Below are 20,455 nucleotides of genomic sequence, written 5' to 3' on the forward strand. Positions count from 1 at the left end.
TCAGTCACTGTGTGCAACTTTGGGCTAACTAGACAAGCAACTGTCCTTTTCTTCACACATTGTTAATCTGACATGCTAATTGGCTTCCAATTTCCTAAATATGGAATCATATTTAAAACACTGACGTTTACCTACAAAGCCGAAGCCATTTAGCACCTATTTACCTCAAGCACTTAAAACACCTTGTACTGCGCTTAGCTCCCTCCAATTTTCTGCAAGTGTTCGACTTGTCTCACAATCTCTCAAGAATGCATGTTTTAAAACCTTTCTCTGTTATATCATGTTGTTCCAATGTTTGGCTTTTTAGCTGCAGGTGTTGAACTTTTTAGCTGCAGGTCAATGTCACTTAATCATGCTTTTGGGAACCTGGCTGCAACAAGAAACTCCTTATGTCAGTCAGGAAGTGTCCATACAGACTTTATAGTTTGTCATTAATTTTTCCACAGCTGAATGGCAGGTAAAAGTCTTTTTATACCCAAGCTCTAAGAGTAAGTCTAGTAGAAAATATCATATAATTTATTTATATATAATTTGTGCAGTTGAAATGATCAAAACATTTTAAGAAGTGGTGTTATGTATTACAAATTGCATAAATGTGCAGCTATTCAAAGCAATTCCAGAAACAATAAAGCATTGGGCTATTTGGTGTACAGTAGGTTTAATTACATACATATTAATACAGCAATAAACCTAAGAGAGCCGGTGTACCTTGTCATTGTACTGCTTTCTAGTTGTTACTTTCAATAATAAAATAAGTAGACATTAATTAATGTTATGCACAAAGCTTGGGTGTTGCACTTCTCACCCACTTGCCAATTGGCTAAAACTACAGAGCAAAAAGCAATCATATGTATCCTTGGAGCTTTAATTGTTAAAAAAAAAAAAAAAAAAAACTTATAACTGGCGTGTCTCTTTGCATGGGACTAGATGTAAATTTGTGTGTGCGCTGCATAAGTGGTGGTGGTCCTCGTTGCAGTAAGTGGCATTTTCAGACTTCAGATAATACTTTTTGATCCCATAGGGAAATTGTTAAATTGCATCTATACATGCAACATTACAGGCATACTGTATGTTGCTTTCTTTACTGACATACATACATCTTTCTGAAAAGTAAGGTTTGGAAATATAAAATGTTTTTGTGCTTACTAAATAATATTGAATTTCTAAGAAGGTCATTGTAAAAGACTTTGAACAACACTTTAAACAACAGAACAAGTACTCATAGACAGCTAGAAAATAGAAAAGCTAATTAACTATTTATGCAGACATTGAACATTCATGTTGGTACAATTACTTTGACAGTGAACAAGTAGAAAGTAAATGGATGCACAACTACTTTCTTGAGAAAATGTGTATCACTGAAAATTTTCGCACCAGAATCTCAAATACGGTGGCTGAGAAGTGCAAAACAAATTAACAAATCAGAAAACAAATTAACAAATTCGAAAACACTAACAAATCTGAAAACAAAATGACAAATGCAAAAACATAATAACAAATTTGAAAACACAACAATTCAGACAAACTGGAAGAGGTAGGTATAGTTTGTGAATGGAAAGCTTACCGATCATTGGACGAGACACCTGTCATTCAAGATATACAGGAAGTATGAAATCTTATAACTTTGTTTCTTGTACATGTGTAAAGTTCTCTGTTTACTTTAAACTATTTTGTATTTCGATAAGTGCACCTTTAAATATAAGAAATTAACAGTGACAGTAAAGTAAATATTGGCAAGCAAGGAGAAAATGGAATTAATTCAAAGCTTCTTTGAGGAAGGACATTCAAATGCGGTGATTTTGGAAATGCTGCAGTATATCTTGGAATAAAGATTAGTTTGTACACTTTTACACATACATTACAACTTTCTTCTGCCGCAGACTGTTGTACTTCAGACGCTTTATGGTCTGATATCCATAACTGGCTTTACCCAAAGGTTCCCCATCCAAGAAATTTCAGTGTGAAGAACATTATCTTTGGACTTGTAATGAACAATAACAAAGACGACTTTCTTGTTAATAATATACTTCTAATGGGAAAATTTTATATACACAAATCGAACTACTTGAAAGTAAAACCAACGTTTTTTGCATTTTATAACAAATTTCTTTCTTTCACAAAAGCCCTTAAAGTGATTTAAAAAAATGCAATTATTCTTTTGTCCTTTATAGAAAAATATGATAGAAAAAAATAGAAAAACCAAAGCTCTTGTTTATTTTTAGCCTTTTTTTTATTTAATTTTATTTTTATTATTATTATTATTATTATTATTATTATACATTTTTTAAAGGATTGTTGTACTTTCTGTATATCTTGAATGACAGGTTTGTTTGAATTGTCGTTGTGTTTTTGGATTTGTTATTTTGTTTTTGGATTTGTTAGTGTTTTCGGATTTGTTAATGTTTTTTGCACTTCTCGGCCACCGTACTCAAATGATGAAAAATGATTAGGGAGAAAAGAGAGAAACCAGAACTATAAATTTCACTTTTACATTTATAAAGGAAGCAGATGAATCAAAACTCTGTTTGAACAGTGTAAGTGGGTCTTATAATTCCAAAATTGTTTTCACTAATTCAACTCATGTTTGGAGGAAGAAGGTTTGTAATAATATAATATAATAATTTGAATAGAATGATGCACCAGGGCATATTAGAGAATAATAATTTCTTTTGTCGTCAAAAATACTTTTTTCAGGTTTGCATTTACTGATTTGAATCCCAATCTTGTAATTCATGGATTTTTAAATAGATAGTCTATTAGAAGGTTTTACATACTTTTGGGGAATGAAAACAGTTTGACATTAGAATGACTGATAAATATTCTAAAAATAATATGTAATATTAATGATATACTTGTAGTCAACCAGTCTGATGCAGAATGCTGAAATTAAAGGATACAATTAATGTATTTAAGTGGGTGTTGAGTGTCAAAACTTAATTTGTAATGTTTTTTTAATTTGTATTTTTTTTATCTTTTGTCTTATTAATGCAGGGAGGGCTGAGAAACAGCAAGCATGAGTGCACGCTGTCATCACAGGAATATGTGCATGAGCTGCGCTCTGGCATTAATGAGGAGAGGTTGTTCAACTGCCTTGAGTCTCTGCGCGTGTCTCTAACCAGCAATCCTGTCAGGTCAGTAACTTATGTGCTATTTAGAGAACCAAAGTCTCGAATAGTTTGAATGCCCTTTTTTAATTTTCAACAGTAATATATTTCTGTTGTATGTAGGGGATTGTTTAAAAAAAAAATTGCTGCTCCCCTGTATAAAATGTGATGGTGTAGAGGAAGACAGACATTGTGGGAATGTTACCTGAGCTCTGGGCTTTAATCTGGTCATAATAACTTGCCCGGGTTTTGCCTCAGTCTAGAGTGATGAAAGGTTCTACCTACAGTGAGGAAAATAAGTATTTGAACACCCTGCTATTTTGCAAGTTCTCCCACTTAGAAATCATGGAGGGGTCTGAAATTGTCATCGTAGGTGCATGTCCACTGTGAGAGACATAATCTAAAAAAAAAAATCCAGAAATCACAATATATGATTTTTAAACTATTTATTTGTATGATACAGCTGCAAATAAGTATTTGAACACCTGTCTATCAGCTAGAATTCTGACCCTCAAAGACCTGTTAGTCTGCCTTTAAAATGTCCACCTCCACTACATTTATTATCCTAAATTAGATGAACCTGTTTGAGGGCGTTAGCTGCATAAAGACACCTGTCCACCCCATATAATCAGTAGGAATCCAACTACTAACATGGCCAAGACCAAAGAGCTGTCCAAAGACACTAGAGACAAAATTGTACACCTCCACAAGGCTGGAAAGGGCTACGGGGAAATTGCCAAGCAGCTTGGTTAAAAAAGGTCCACTATTGGAGCAATCATTAGAAAATGGAAGCAGCTAAACATGACTGTCAATCTCCCTCGGACTGGAGCTCCATGCAAGATCTCACCTCTTGGGGTTTTAATGATCCTAAGGAAGGTGAGAAATCAGCCCAGAACTACACGGGAGGAGCTGTTCAATGACCTGAAAAGAGCTGGGACCTCCGTTTCCAAGGTTACTGTTGGTAATACACTAAGACGTCATGGTTTGAAATCATGCATGGCACGGAAGGTTCCCCTGCTTAAACCATCATGTCCAGGCATGTCATAAGTTTGCCAATGACCATTTGGATGATCCAGAGGAGTCATGGGAAAGAGTCATGTGGTCAGATGAGACCAAAATAGAACTTTTGGGTCATAATTCCACTAAACGTGTTTGGAGGAAGAAGAATGATGAGTACCATCCCAAGAACACCATCCCTATTGTGAAGCATGGGGGTGGTAGCATCATGCTTTGGGGGTGTTTTTCTGCACATGGGACAGGGCGACTGCACTGTATTAAGGAGAGGATGACCAGGGCCATGTATTGCGAGATTTTGGGGAACAACCTCCTTCCCTCATTTAGAGCATTGAAGATGGGTCAAGGCTGGGGCTTTCAACATGACAATGACCTGAAGCACACAGCCAGGATAACCAAGGAGTGGCTCTGTAAGAAGCATATCAAGGTTCTGGCATTGCCTAGCCAGTCTCCAGACCTAAACCCAATAGAGAATCTTTGTAGGGAGCTCAAACTCCGTGTTTCTCAGCGACAGGCCAGAAACCTGACTGATCTAGAGAAGATCTGTGTGGAGGAGTGGGCCAAAATCCCTCCTGCAGTGTGTGCAAACCTGGTAAAAAACTACAGGAAACGTTTGACCTCTGTAATTGCAAACAAAGGCTACTGTACCAAATATTAACATTGACTTTCTCAGGTGTTCAAATACTTATTTGCAGCTGTATCATACAAATAAATACTTAAAAAATAATACATTGTGATTTCTGGATTTTTTTTTTTTTAAGATTATGTCTCTCACAGTGGACATGCACCTACGATGACAATTTCAGACCCCTCCATAATTTCTAAGTGGGAGAACTTGCAAAATAGCAGGGTGTTCAAATACTTATTTTCCTCACTGTATGTAGAGAGATGTAGTTAAAGGACACTTCAGAGATGAAGCAGAAAGGGTGAAGGAAACATGTAGACAAAACCAGGTTATAGGGCTTTTTTGTACCCCTGCACCTTGCTTCTATGGAGCTGGGACTTGCAGGGTTAGGCGGAGAAGAGACAGCAAGAACAGGAACAACCAGGAACATCTAAACTAGGAACTGCCACCAAGCAATCATCCACCAGCAATGAGCAACATGAAGGGCTTGGATTGTCCGTGGAGACCATTTTTGTGAGTGTCCTGTGGCACGGCGACGGGAGATACAGTTAAAGAACTAAATGGCTGCAGCAGTTTTTGGAGTGCCTGCAGGATTTCAGTTCGTGGAGCCATCTTTTTCCTGAAGTGCTAAAAAAAGATGTTCAGTAACATAGTGCAATTACATCTGAACAAACCAAGTATTTTAAATTATATTGTTTTTTACCCAAAGCACTGCACCTACTGATTTCATCTGACGTAATTTAACATAATAATTACTGTTTTTGTGTGGACTTAATTTATGAAGATGACGAGAGTGCTTAATTCTGACCTGAAAAAAAAGCATGTTTATAACATGTATTAGTGGCCATCAGGCACACAAACTGCCCCACTTCTCTACTGTGCAAACTCTGACTTTGGTTTTAGTTCCACTGCCCCAATACAAGTAAAAAAGTATTTTTTATTTGACCTCATAATGATGCAGTGGGCAAAAGAGGCACCACATTGTCCACTGTTTGAAAGTGTTTAGGCCCACTATTTAGAAGGAAGGGGCACTACCAGGGCTGCATTTATACTATTTCTTCAGATCAAATATGAGTATCTGTTTGTTGGTATCGGTCAATGACTTTTCTGAACTTTACTTCGTGATGAGCAATGAGAATTTTGTTTAGCTCTCTTTCCGTTAGTTGCTGCTAGTGAAGTCGTTCTTTTTTTTTAACGCTTAAGATGGTATGGTTTTTAAACACTGTGTCTAGTACAGCGCATAATACCCAAACATTCTGACTGATCACCATTATCTATACAATTATTAGATACATTCCTATCATGAGAGGAAGTAGTCTCTTCCAGGATGTCAGGAATTCAAATCCCTGCTTATTTTCAGTCCAGGTTTATTTGCAGACGTGTTAATTTGTCCAACCTTGTAACAATAACGGGCAACTGTTAAGTAAAAGCATACAGGCATATATTTATATAGTGTTTTTTGCTTGTTTCAATTTCTTTTTTTAGCTGGGTGAACAATTTCGGCCATGAGGGTCTTGGACTGCTTTTGGATGTGCTGGAGAGACTTATTGACAAGAAACAGTATGTATTTTTATTTTGTCAATATTTTGAGCAATTTTATCTGCAGCACCATTGATAATTCAACTGTTTATCTCACTTTTTCCAGACAAGAGGTCATTGACAAGAAGAACCAACACAAACTTATCCAGTGCCTCAAAGCCTTTATGAACAATCAGGTGTGCTAAGTGGATGAATACAGCATAAAACTGGATGGATTAATTTAACTTTTTGAAAAATAAAAAATTTAAATTAAAAGAAACAATGTAAAAAAATAAAAAGTCAGTATGCAGCAGGCATGTGATATTTACATGTATTCAGAGTTAATATTCTGGGTATGCTTTTGAGATTATAGTATAGATTATATGTGTGCAAGAGTTTCATAAATAGAAATAAGCAAACTTAGGATTTCAAATGCATTTTTCATTTGTGATATTTTAATTGGCTGAAAACAGTAGGCACCTAAAGAGAGAATACCACTCAGATGTTTCTATTTCGATTTTGTCATTTTAATCCAAATGTGAAATATTTTTAATATATTTAATTATACTGTATAGTGGTCCCATATGGTGTCTTAATTTTTGACTTTACCAACGTAATTACTTATTAAAAGTGGAGAATTTGGTTATGTTATAAATCTGTTTAATTTTTACTCCTAGTAACACTCCTTTTGCCTTATAAAAATCAAGTGCCTTGTACACATTACTTGGTACATATTATTTCTGTCAAAACCACTGCTTATAACTTCTTTTGAAATGTTTTTCTTTTAATGGTGTAATTAATATAAACTTGTGAGCTGTTGACAATTTCAGTATGGACTGCAAAGGATACTTGGGGATGAGCGAAGCCTACTCCTACTGGCCAGGGCTATTGATCCTAAACAGCCGAATATGATGACAGAGATTGTGAAGATCCTGTCTGCAGTCTGTATTATTGGAGAGGAAAACATGTAAGTTTATTGTGTTGTTCCGTTTCTATCCAATATGTTATAACAAAGGACTGTTTTGTAATTGTTTTGTAAGATTGCTCAGTTTAGCACCAGGCACCATTGTAATTACATAGTATTTTACAGTATGCAGTCAGACTTCTTCTTCTTCATATTATTATTATTATTATTATTATTATTATTGTTGTTATTATATGATATAGTATAATTATATGGTGACATCCTGTGTAGCAGACACCACTAATAAATATAGAAAACATGAGATAGTTTCAATAGAAACTAAAATAGAAAAATATAGTAATATTATTACTGAGAAAAGGGAAGGAAATGTAAACAACCCCCCCCCCCCATTGATTTATATAAATTGCTAATGCTATGTCTTTTAATGCCTTTTTTTTTTATTGTTCTTAGTCTGGATAAGATCCTGGCAGCCATGACAATTGCAGCTGAGAGAAATAACAAAGAGAGATTCACTTCAATCGTAGAGGGTTTAGAGAACCACGAAGCTCAGCAGCTTCAGGTCAGTTCTCTGTCCTTTGCAAGAAAATAAAGTAACAACATGATGACTGCTAATTCCCATACAACTCGTTCTTACAGCCCTCACTAAATAATGTCTATACTATATTTGATTTGAATAAAATCTATATTTTCTTTTTCTTCCATTGAACATTTTTTTTTTCAGTAATATATTGGATTGTCATAATGTTGTTTGTTCTTAGTTTTGCAGTTATTATAATGCAGTGTTGTTGCGCACACACACAATGATTTTACTAACATTTTAAAGTTTTGGATACTAATGTGTTGCTGTCAGTGGCAGTCTAATCGTGAGGCTATTTAGGCTAAGCTACAAAAGCTCTTCTTTCACCAACCTGTCTTTCCCTCTTAAAGTTAAAATGCTTCACACCTGGATTCCTTTCATTAATGTTAAAACATCCTTGCAGAAATCCTCATCAAATCAACAATTATATAAGTTTCTTAGCTAACAATTTATGTAATTAATTTAAGCTTATGTGATACGAACATTGAATGAACAACCTTTGAATGTTATTACATTATTGTTCTTATACAAATTGTATTTTTTGGGAATGGGTGCCTTAGTATAATCTGATGATTAGTGTATTATATTATCTTTAATTTGCATGTAAACACCATTCAGTCATAAATATGTGGACACTTGACCATACCACCTATATAAGCTTGTTGGTCTCACTAGGCCGAAATTCATCAGTAAGACAAAAATATTCACAATAATCACACTTTCATTTTAAGAAGATACATGCCATGATGGAGAGTTTAGCATCCTCTCTTCACTTTAAAAATTCCTGTACAGACCAAGTCTTTTTTTTGCAGTGAAGTAGATTCTTAACTGTAAATTACTAATTGCTGTGTGAATAAAAACACTTTGCAGCTGCATAACATTACAAGAAATTAAGAACTATAAAAACCTGTGAAGGGCTACAAGGTCGGGGTTTTTAATGCGATTAAAAATTATTTTCGTCTGTTTAGTTTTTTTCTTGCCAGTGCAGGTGTTCAGACATTTGGTTGCATTTATTAAACTAGATATGAATAAATTTATACTTAAATCATGTACACAAGAAAATAGGTTTATCATTAGCTTTTCATGAAAGTTTTCAGACTTTCAGAATGCGCATGAAATAACATATTGTCTTGTGTAAACGATTTAAGTATATCTTTTCGTATATTTTGGTTGTCTGAAAAAGACTATGCCCCAGCGTTTTCAAATGCTAATTAATAGAAAAATATATTGATAAACTTTATCTCAATTTATTTCACTTCAGTTCATATTTTTTATGAGTTTCTGCAATTTTATATTCAGCTTATGTATTATAATTACATTTAAATGTATAAAAAACTTTGTTAATCCCAGTAATTTTGTGTTAATGCTATATTAATGGCACCTTTTCATTTGCTGTTATGCTATTTAACCAAATTCTTCTAAGAAATAATATGCTTTACTTATAGTTTTAGCTCTGTTAGCTTAGATTTAATAGTTTAATTTAATTTAATGAACAGTTTTGTAATCATCACCAATTTACAGCTGTGCTGTGCAAATGCCTGGTAATTTACATGTGTGGTATTTTTTTTTTACCATATATGTGAGTATGTAGGCAATCTGTGTTTTGAGAAGATTTTTTAGTTTGTTTTTGCAAACAACTTTTTTAAAGGATAAACAAATGTTGTTCTGTACCAGTTCTGTTGTTCTTTACTGTTAACTTCCACTTCATAAATAATTTACCATAAAATAAAAAATAAAAAAATATTTATAAACCAGAATTCTAATTGTGAGCTGCTTACTTTATTCACAACTACTTGCAGGAAATGTTTGACCTTAGATTATTCACGTTAGGCCCTTAAACTCTTTAAATAAAATAATGGAAGACTTGACAGTGAGCATGAAGAAAGAGTTCCAATACAAAGGGATTTTTCCCCCTTTATTTTTACTTTCTTTTTTCTTTGAAAGTGTTTCTGAGGATTCTTTATGACAGTTATTCTTTATACATTATTCCTCATGTTGCTTCATCTAGGAGTCACTTTACAGCCAGCGAAGGCCTGTTCAATCTAGAGCTTTTCAAAACTATCAATGGTTTTAGTATATCTGTATATTTGTTTTAGTATATCTTAACTCATCCCTTCTACATCTTCACTATGAGTGGTTTAAAAATGTACTAAATAGATGTGCATGCTATTAGCTGTTTGTTGTTGAGACACTTCTCCTTCATCCTGTCTTATACAGTACATACAGTATATCATATTTCATTGTTTTACATAGAATTCTTTTTACTTTTTACTTATCACACAAATATAATTATATAAACATGTTGGTAGCATCTACTTTATAAGGTTGTTATCTTCATTATTTCATCTCTAGGAGATCTTTTGTAACCTACTTGTATATTTTAGGTACCACCTCTACTTTATTAGCTAATTACATTAATAATTAAAAGTTTCAGAACAGCTAAATTTTTCCAGTTTAATGTCTTAGTGTTCTCTGAAATTAAAGCATAGAAAAAACTTCTACAATGGAAATTAGATATTGTTTGGAAGGTTCTTCCCAACCAGGGCTGCTGCTATCGATTATTTTAGTAATTGAGTATTATAAAGATTATTCTATCGATTATTCGAGTAATCGGATAATCGGATTAGACTGTGTCTGTATTAAAATTTTTGTTTGTGTATGTGTGTATTGGGTATGTGTGTGTGTTACAAACACAGACAGCCTGTATGCAGCTAATCAATGCCCTGGTAACTTCTCCGGATGATCTGGACTTCAGAATCCATTTACGGAATGAGTTTCTGCGCTGTGGACTGAAAAAGATCCTGCCAGTGAGTTTTTTTATGTCATTTTTTTAAAGTATAATTCCCTTTTATACTATTTTAGTATTTGATAAGAATTTGACAAAAGATTTTACCATTTTTTTTTACACTCTCTGGATCTTTTTAAACACTTGACACTCACAACTTTATACATCGTCAGAGCTGTGTTTATGCTCGTTTCTTCTATGCTTCCATTTATATTGTATCATATGTTTCGTAGTCATTATGGGTTTTCTACTTTTGTTCTATTGTTCTTTAAATTGCAATCGAAATAAATCTTAGTTTTGTTTATATTTATTTAATATTAGTTAGTTATTTAAGTGGTTGCGTTTCTGTATGTGTGTGTGCTGTTCCCTTTTGTGAATTTTCCTTCAATTCTATGTTTTTATAAGATAGCTTTCCTAAAAGCCATTTGTGTCATTGAAAGCTGCAGAATTTTAAGGTACATAATAGTGCATATATACATACTTCACTTTTTATTTATATTTATATTTGCAGGTGTAGGTGTTCCATCCCCACCATGGAATCCAAAAATATAGAATAGGACTAGGGCACCATAGCTATGAGCAGTCAAATGCACTTGTAAAATCAGAAACTTTAATCTACTGTAATTGTGGTATATTTAAATAATACATCATTTAGATTCAATTGACAACAATTTGGATGGAGATATAGGTAACCTCTATGTGTACATCCCTGCTGTTTTTTTAATGATTTTACATACTCATTTTCACCGCTTCTGTAATGACAGGAACTAAAAGAGACAGAAGAATTGGACATTCAGCTGAAGGTGTTCAATGAGAATAAGGAGGAGGATTCTATTGAGCTGTCTCACCGGCTAGATGACATCCGCACAGAAATGGAATATCCTTTTCACAGCAATTTCTTTTCCGTGAACAGCAGCTAGTGAGTGAGATGTGCTGGTCTCTTTCAGGTGCTTAATTCCTTAAATCCAGTGCCTCCTTTTCAATTGGAGCCTGTGCAGACTCCAGGAAGAGATTGACATTTTAGTATTTCACACCTTCTGATAACTTTCCATGTGGTTATGTATATTTAAAAAATGTTCTCTATAGATAGGAATTTTCCCAAATAATTACACATTAGCAAAAAAATACTTTTGTTTTGTTCAGCCCAACAGCCTTTTCACCTTTTTACTATTCTGCTTCATTTGGTGCTTTTCTCATGAATGTCAACTCCAGGCAGCTGCTGAATTTTAATTAGTGGCTGAGAGAACGTTGCTTATCACCGAGGGACCACACCAGTGAGATGGTCATTTATTTAAAAATAAATTAGTCTATTACCATTTGCTTATACAGGTAGTCCTCTACTTACGATGGAGATACATTAGGACGACTCCATCGTAAGTAAAATATATCATAAGTCGAAGTTGCTACTATGACTTTGACAGTCTTTCCTGCTTCATGTTGATTCATAATTTTTATTTTCTGCTCTAAACTGAAAGCTTTCCTCTTCATTTTCACTACAAACAGGAGACAAATTCGGGTGCTTGGAAGACATGCTTTTATCACTAAAATTGCTGTTTGAAACTGAAAAAAATACACATTAAGACAACTTTACTCCGTTGACCACTAACGAGAGTGAGGTATCTCACAGTGGGGTGAGAGTTACGCTAGCACGTCCAACGTATTGTATTTATTGATTTTTTTATATAAAATGAAGAATTTAGAATTAAAAAAATAAATAAAACTAAGGTAGTGTCTACACTAATTCGGATAAATTTGAAAATGGGTTTTTTCTTCTAAAATCGCTCCACATCCACACTTTCGTTTCCAATCGTTTCCAAGAACTTGCTTATCCACACTGATGCATCTAAAAACAGTTGTGTCCCTGTTCTGGACATGAGCCAAACGTAAGATACCTCAACCTACTTCATTTCTGCCTGGTGTTTATTTACTTTTTGGCTCTTTTCACAGTCCACAATGCGATGTGAAAATGGCATTTTCAAAAAGCTATGGTTTTTATTCACTGAAAATGCTGTCTCAGTGTGGATGGAAGGCCAAAACCGAGAGAAAAACATGCATCTTTTAAATGAAAATGTATTAGTGTGGACGTGCCCAAAAGGTGTTTTTTTGTGGAGTTATAAGCAGACACTTAGCACTGCCAAAAGATTGGTGCTAGACTGCATCTGCACAGCTGTGATTGGTTGTTACAATATGTTGTGATGCAGCAGTTTCCATGAAAGTACAGTGATTCTATCTCTGACATTCATGAGATATTTGTTACCTAACACATATTATAGTGGAAATTTAAAATAATTTCATCTGTTGAATATGGTCTTAAAAATCTTTAGGGATGTCTGCATATTTAAATCTAGAAAATTATTGGAATTTGTAAATGAAAAATGTGAGGAAAAACTGTACTTACCAGTGCAAGTCACATGCCTAAAGTGACATCACAATAATAAACTGTCTAAAACCATTTTTAGACAGTTTAACATTTTTCAACAAAATAAAACACCTATCCATTTTTGTTAATGGTTAGAGAAAGGGATAGTTCATGCTGTTTAGGAGTTAATCTAAAATATCAGGTATCATCAAAAATCTAAAATATTCATTGGATTAATTATTTTATTTTAGCTTTACATCATATATTTTGGGTACTTGGGGATTTTGGTTCATTATATTGTTCTTGCTGATTTCATATAAGCCTATACAATTGGCAAAAGCTTATAGGAAGGCAGTGAGAATGATTTAATCTTTTTTTAAATCTGTTTTTAATCTTAGCTTTAGTTTTATTAAAAAATACACTTTAGTGGACAAATACATGGTATAGGTCTGACCATTCCGATATCTCTGGGTATCCAAATACACTGAAGAAATGTATTTGATACTGCTTTGTATTTTTAATGGTCTTTTATTTAAAAAGGCCCCTTTTTGTTTTCTCATATTAAGAAATCTCTGTTCTGTATTTTCTGTATCTTAATTTTTTCATTTCTAGAAGATCTTTTGTAACCTACTTGTATATTTTAGGTACCACCTCTACTTTATTAGCTGATTACACTACTAATTAATAGTTTCAGAACAGCTACATTTTTCCAGTTTTTATTGAAAATTACAGTTTAATGTCTTAGTGTTCTCTGAAATTAAAGCATAAAAAAACCTTATACAATGGAAATCAGATATTGTTTGGAAGGTTCTTCCCAACCAGTGCTGCTGCTATCGATTATTGTAGTAATTAATTATTCTAACGATTATTCCATCAATTTTTCGAGTAAAAAGATAAGAAGTACTTTTGCCTTTATTAAAATTAACAAGTAATTTGTTTTTCTTCTTAGAAATATTAAATTTTTTTTGTTGAACTTGCATATAAGAATATAGTTGATAACTAAACCCATTTAGTGCATTTAATTGCCATATTACATCAAAATACAAATACAGCGCATTCAAAAGTCTCTCTGCAGTCTCTCTGCAGTAGAGTAAGTTAGGAGAAAATATCCTTTAATTGAATTTATAATTATTCTCGATCATGTATTTGTGAGGGAACCAACCCCAGCCATTAGGGTTGCACAAGCCAGTGCACTCTTAGTGCCGGTCCCAAGCCCGTATAAATGGGGAGGGTTGCGTTAGGAAGGGCATCCAGCGACCCCTAATGGGAGAAGCTGAAAGATGTATTTATATATTAAATCTTGCACAGTATCACAATGTGGCATTCTTGTCTTTGGAAAAGCTGCTTGAAATTTTCCACAAACTAAATCCTTGTATTTATCAGCAGCTTTAAAAACAAGCTCCACTACCAAATCTACACCACCAGTGCGGAGGGACGTTTTGAATTCACTATAAATAAATAAACATATAAAAATCAATTTTAAATTACTTTAAAAAATTTTGCTTAAGAGGGTCCAGTAATAGTCTTTTCTAGCAATGCTTTTATACATAGAGAGGGTTTAAAAGTAACAACAATTTAGAATTTGTTAGCATAAATGTTTTACTTTGTTCTATCTTAGGTTATTCACTGCACATTAACAGCTATAATTTAATATTTTTTCTTATGCTGTGTGATTGATGCACCCCAAACAGACACTTCCTTGACTCTGTGCACTGATATGGATGAGGTTTACCACATGCTGTCCAATATGGTAAAAGATACAGGCTCTGAGTCATATTTACTATCTATTCTTCAGCACTTGCTGCTCATAAGAAATGACTACTATATCAGGTGAGCATTTTTTTCCAAAATAATGCTGTTTTTTAAATGTGTGCCGATTAACTTGCATGAACATGTTCTTGTGGTTATTAAATTTATCTTTAATCTTTAAAAGAGTTTTAAATGTAAATATGAATAAAGCCTTTTTTAGATTTTATTTAGCCTTTTCCTCATTTTTAGCCTGTCTTGAAGGACATGATAAAAATGAGGTGGATGAGAGTGAGAAATATATAGCACTAAGATTTGGATGTGTCTGTGTGAGGATTACATGCTTGAAGTGTAGTTGGATAAGAGACAGGACTGAAGGTGCCAGACAGAGAGAAGGGGGGAAGAAAGCTAAGAAGTGAGTGTGATGCTGTAGTGAGGGGTGCATATGCTGTCTACATGGGTAGCGTTTGACAGTTCTAGGTCAGCCTTTTACTTTTCATTGTTATCTGGTCCATGCTAGATAGATGGTAGCCATTAAATGTAGGATACCTCATTATGAGTATAAAAAGTAATAATATGTATATTAGCCATGAGTGTATTAGCAGGCAGTGCCACAAAAGCTGGTGGGTTCTTAGACCTTCTTAGACCAAGGTTTTCAGTATTCTTTTTATACTTTTAATTCTTCTCATACATAACTCCTAGGCCTAAAACAGGACAAAGTACATACAGATCCAGTAAATGTCATATTTACAAAATCTTTCCCAGTGAGTGACAGATATTTAATGCAGTTCTGAAGTATACTGGGTGTATTATACATTTCACTATAATAATAGGGTTAAAATTACTCATCGCCCAGTTCAGGCTTTTGGTGATATACTTATCTATATACCCTGCAGCATGCTTTATGTACAGAATTTACTTTGTTTAATGCATCATACATTTATGTTTAAGTCACTGATGTAAAAAAAAAAACATAAATACAAAAGCACTGATAATAACTTGTTTAACTGCTGGAAACCTAGACAAAGTCGAGCGATGTCAGCTACTGTAATCATACAGAGGCACAGCACTGATTATAAATCAGCCTACCTTTCTTGAACATTTAAAGAATTAGGTTAAGATGAAGTCACATTTTTCTAGACATTTTTTTATTTATGTACCTTAAATAAAAACACACATTCTCAGATTTCTCTTGTAAAAGTCTTCATGTCATTGCCATATACCATTTGCAGTGCAGAGTAAGTGATATTTGACTTTGTCAAAACAAATACTGTGATTCTATTTTTGCTCCTGTATGATAACAGGAACAATTTGTGAAGCCTTTTTGGCGGATCGGTGCGATAGCCAAGTTTTAATCAAATGTCACCAAGAATCACCAGTTTACCACTGAGAAAATTCAGTCTGTTCAAGTAAATCAATTCTGTGTCAGAACACCTCCCGTCTGTCTCAATCACCCTCACAGACTTTAGCTCGATAAAAAATGTCTGGAGACAATTTGTAGATAGCATTATACATAATTGAACACAGTCCTTAACAAAGATAGGCTTGTCCAGCATTATAGCAAGAACATAAATATATCTGAAAAATGTATCTCTAAAGTTTTTAAGATTGTATGTTCTGGTTATTGATCGGCCAAATGTAGGTATGTGATATATCTTAATCTGTCAGCATAATACTTTTGTGCTTGTTTAATTTAATAAAACATAAATATAAAAAAAAAAAAAAACTTTTTGTTCGGTCAGGGTGAGTTTGAAGTAGGGGCCAATGGATTGTAGTTGATTCATGATGATCGCAGATGAATTGATAATTTTGGTAACTTGTGGATTAATCTTACATTTTTAATGAGCGATGTTAATCAGTCAACAATGACTAGCGAAGGAGCAGAAGAATTTGATAAACCTTCCGCATCATTCAAATCGCATGTATGGGAGCATTTTTTGGCTGTAACTTTTCTTGTTATACAGTGAGGAAAATAAGTATTTGAACACCCTGCTATTTTGCAAGTTCTCCCACTTAGATATCATGGAGGGGTCTGAAATTGTCATCGTAGGTACATGTCCACTGTGAGAGACATAATATTAAAAAAAAAATCCAGAAATCACAATATATGATTTTTAAACTATTTATTTGTATGATACAGCTGCAAATAAGTATTTAAACACCTGTCTATCAGCTAGAATTCTGACCCTCAAAGACCTGTTAGTCTGCCTTTAAAATGTCCACCTCCACTACATTTATTATCCTAAATTAGATGCACCTGTTTGAGGTCGTTAGCTGCATAAAGACACCTGTCCCCCCATACAATCAGTAAGAATCCAACTACTAACATGGCCAAGACCAAAGAGCTGTCCAAAGACACTAGAGACAAAATTGTACACCTCCACAAGGCTGGAAAGTGCAAGGGAGAAATTGCCAAGCAGCTTGGTGAAAAAAGGTCCACTATTGGAGCAATCATTAGAAAATGGAAGAAGCTAAACATGACTGTCAATCTCCCTCGGACTGGGGCTCCATGCAAGATCTCACCTCGTGGGGTCTCAATGATCCTAAGGAAGGTGAGAAATCAGCCCAGAACTACACAGGAGGAGCTGGTCAATGACCTGAAAAGAGCTGGGACCACCGTTTCCAAGGTTACTGTTGGTAATACACTAAGACGTCATGGTTTGAAATCATGCATAGCACGGAAGGTTCCCCTGCTTAAACCAGCACATGTCCAGGCATGTCTTAAGTTTGCCAATGACCATTTGGATGATCCAGAGGAGTCATGGGAGTAAGTCATGTGGTCAGATGAGACCAAAATAGAACTTTTGGGTCATAATTCCACTAAACATGTTTGGAGGAAGAAGAATGATGAGTACCATCCCAAGAACACTATCCCTACTGTGAAGCATGGGTTTGGTAGCATCATGCTTTGGGGGTGTTTTTCTGTACATGGGACAGGGCGACTGCACTGTATTAAGGAGAGGATGACCAGGGCCATGTATTGCGAGATTTTGGGGAACAACCTTCTTCCCTCAGTTAGAGCATTGAAGATGGGTCGAGGCTGGGTCTTCCAACATGACAATGACCCGAAGCACACAGCCAGGATAACCAAGGAGTGGCTCTGTAAGAAGCATATCAAGGTTCTGGCATGGCCTAGCCAGTCTCCAGACCTAAACCCAATAGAGAATCTTTGGAGGGAGCTCAAACTCCGTGTTTCTCAGCGACAGGCCAGAAACCTGACTGATCTAGAGAAGATCTGCGTGGAGGAGTGGGCCAAAATCCCTCCTGCAGTGTGTGCAAACCTGGTGAAAAACTACAGGAAACGTTTGACCTCTGTAATTGCAAACAAAGGCTACTGTACCAAATATTAACATTGACTTTCTCAGGTGTTCAAATACTTATTTGCAGCTGTATCATACAAATAAATAGTTAAAATATCATACATTATGATTTCTGGATATTTTTTTTTTAGATTATGTCTCACAGTGGACATGCACCTACGATGACAATTTCAGACCCCTCCATGATTTCTAAGTGGGAGAACTTGCAAAATAGCAGGGTGTTCAAATACTTATTTTCCTCACTGTAAATGGAAAGCAAATTTTATTTGTCTGGCTGATCTGAAATAAGGCCCCTGACAATAAAAATGCTAATCAGTCAATTGTCCAATTTCTTTGAACCTGTGACAAAATCCCTAGAGAGAGAGAGAGACACACACACACACACACACACACACACACACACACACACACACACACACACACACACACACACACACACACACACACACACACAGCCACTGTCCAAATACTTATAGTCAAGACTCTAATTATTCGCATTTTGTACATTACATTAAGATAACATTGTATCTGCTAAATGTCAGTTTTAATTAAAATTGCTATACACTGTGACTCAGAAAAGGTCACACAGTATGTTCTGTGGCAACTGATAATCCCAAGCCTATTTACTCTCAGACACGCAGGCTCATATTTGTCATATCCCATAGTCAATCCTTCTGTATGTTCATGCCCTCTTTTTACAGATTTAACTACACACTGAATTGTTTCAGACATATGGGATATTATTAAAATGTTTGGATGTATAAAATTTTTATGTTTAAAATGCTTTACAAAATGTTTAAAAGTTTAATAAATGTGTACATTTGTATCTCACTTAGACCTCAATACTACAAGGTAATTGAAGAATGTGTTGCTCAGATTGTACTTCACCGAAGTGGAATGGACCCTGACTTTGGTTACAGAGAGAGGCTAGACATAGACTTCACTCAACTCATTGGTAAGTTGCAAGTGTGTTATGCTGCTTCTCTCCTTATATACAGAAGATGTGACTATGTGGTGACATAATATAAAATGTCATAATATGTAATAATTATATTATTATTAATACATTATATTATTATAATTATAATAATATATTTCATGTTAATCCACAGTGTAATAGCCATGTAATAATAATAATAATAATAATAATAATAATAATAATAATAATAATGATATATGTGTGTTTTTCTGTGACTTTTAGATCAGTGTGTAGATAAGGCCAAATTGGAGGAAAGTGAACAGAAAGCGATTGAATTTTCTAAAAAGGTAAAGCTGATCATTACTGTGTACTCGGGTCATTGTTATGCTGCTGTACTCTTAACACCAACAGGAAAACAGCTTTGGCCTGATTAGCAGCTAATCAATAGCTGTCAGCGCAGCTAAATTATATTTTTGACGATCTGCAGGATTAATATTGTTGATCCATTCTGTATGCTTGTTTGTGTTATCCTGGGAATGCATGACAATTAGTTACATTTGTATCCAAACAGAGACTTATTTACAGATGTTGTATGTATACTTTTTTGTGACAAACCCTTTAATTCTCACATGTATTTGAAGTATTTAAAGTCTTAAAGTAAATAACACTTATTTACTTACTTCTTCAAATACAGCATATTTGGTCGCATATAATTTGTTTTCAATAACTGCATTAAGCCAGCAGCACACTGACATTAATAAACCAGAAGATCAGCTATGGCATTTTTATGACCACTGTGTTGTACATCACTCTCCACCACCATAATCTTCACCACCATAATCTTTACCACCAATTAGGGCACCATAATCTTCACCACAATTCACCACAATTAGGGCAATGTAATTTTGTAGACTAGTGCTGTTGTGTATGTAATTTGTTGTTTTTTCCTTTGTCACCTATCTGTACATAGTCAACTTCATAATTGTTTGAGATTTGCCCATTAAGGAGTAATTGATGAAAGATAGGGGTATGTTTTAGAAAATGAATGTGTGTGTGTGTGTGTTTTTTTTAGTTTGACGAAGAGTTCAGTGCACGACAGGAGGCTCAAGCTGAGCTGCAGAAACAAAAGGAGAAAATCAAAGAGTTGGAGGGGAAGATAATTTCTTTAAAGAATCAGGTAAAATTGCACCTCACCTCTCTCTCACTCTCTCTTACACACGCACACACACACACACACACACACACACACACACACACACACACACACACACACAGTGTTGTCTTTATCAGTATTTAAAATCACATTACAGTATAGCATACAATAGTTCTGAGATACATGCATTAAAACGCCATAATTATCATAACACGGTCAGTGACCAATTATTATTATTAGTTAATTAATTCATTAATTAATTTATTTTACTGGTTTACTCAGTTCTGCTGGTGTATTAAAATACCTTGAAATAGGTTAGAGCACTTAAAGTCTATGAATAGAAATTTTTTTGTTGAGGGTTCACATTAGGCAATTTTTTCTGGTAAAGTAACTGCTAATATACTTGCTCA

General features: G+C 34.4%; 1 protein-coding gene and 1 long non-coding RNA gene across 5 annotated transcripts in view; one reads left to right on the top strand and one right to left on the bottom strand.

Moving 5' to 3' along the window:
* Nucleotides 1–20,455, top strand: part of diaph2 (diaphanous-related formin 2) — a 322,782-nt gene that overhangs the window by 55,932 nt on the left and 246,395 nt on the right. For all 4 annotated transcript variants that reach the window (XM_083560215.1, XM_083560212.1, XM_083560213.1 and 1 more), the window contains 11 exons: nt 2,992–3,131; nt 6,229–6,303; nt 6,389–6,458; nt 7,092–7,228; nt 7,637–7,745; nt 10,460–10,570; nt 11,313–11,425; nt 14,621–14,737; nt 18,810–18,928; nt 19,175–19,239; nt 19,965–20,069. In XM_083560215.1, the coding sequence (XP_083416341.1) occupies nt 2,992–3,131; nt 6,229–6,303; nt 6,389–6,458; nt 7,092–7,228; nt 7,637–7,745; nt 10,460–10,570; nt 11,313–11,425; nt 14,621–14,737; nt 18,810–18,928; nt 19,175–19,239; nt 19,965–20,069 (1,161 nt within the window). The remainder of the gene's footprint in view (nt 1–2,991; nt 3,132–6,228; nt 6,304–6,388; nt 6,459–7,091; nt 7,229–7,636; nt 7,746–10,459; nt 10,571–11,312; nt 11,426–14,620; nt 14,738–18,809; nt 18,929–19,174; nt 19,240–19,964; nt 20,070–20,455) is intronic.
* Nucleotides 1–20,455, bottom strand: part of LOC310736741 — a 311,461-nt gene that overhangs the window by 51,124 nt on the left and 239,882 nt on the right. The window lies entirely within an intron of this gene.

Source organism: Silurus aristotelis (genome assembly GCF_946808225.1).
Source record: "Silurus aristotelis genome assembly, chromosome: 14".
In the NCBI taxonomy this organism is placed as follows: domain Eukaryota; kingdom Metazoa; phylum Chordata; class Actinopteri; order Siluriformes; family Siluridae; genus Silurus; species Silurus aristotelis.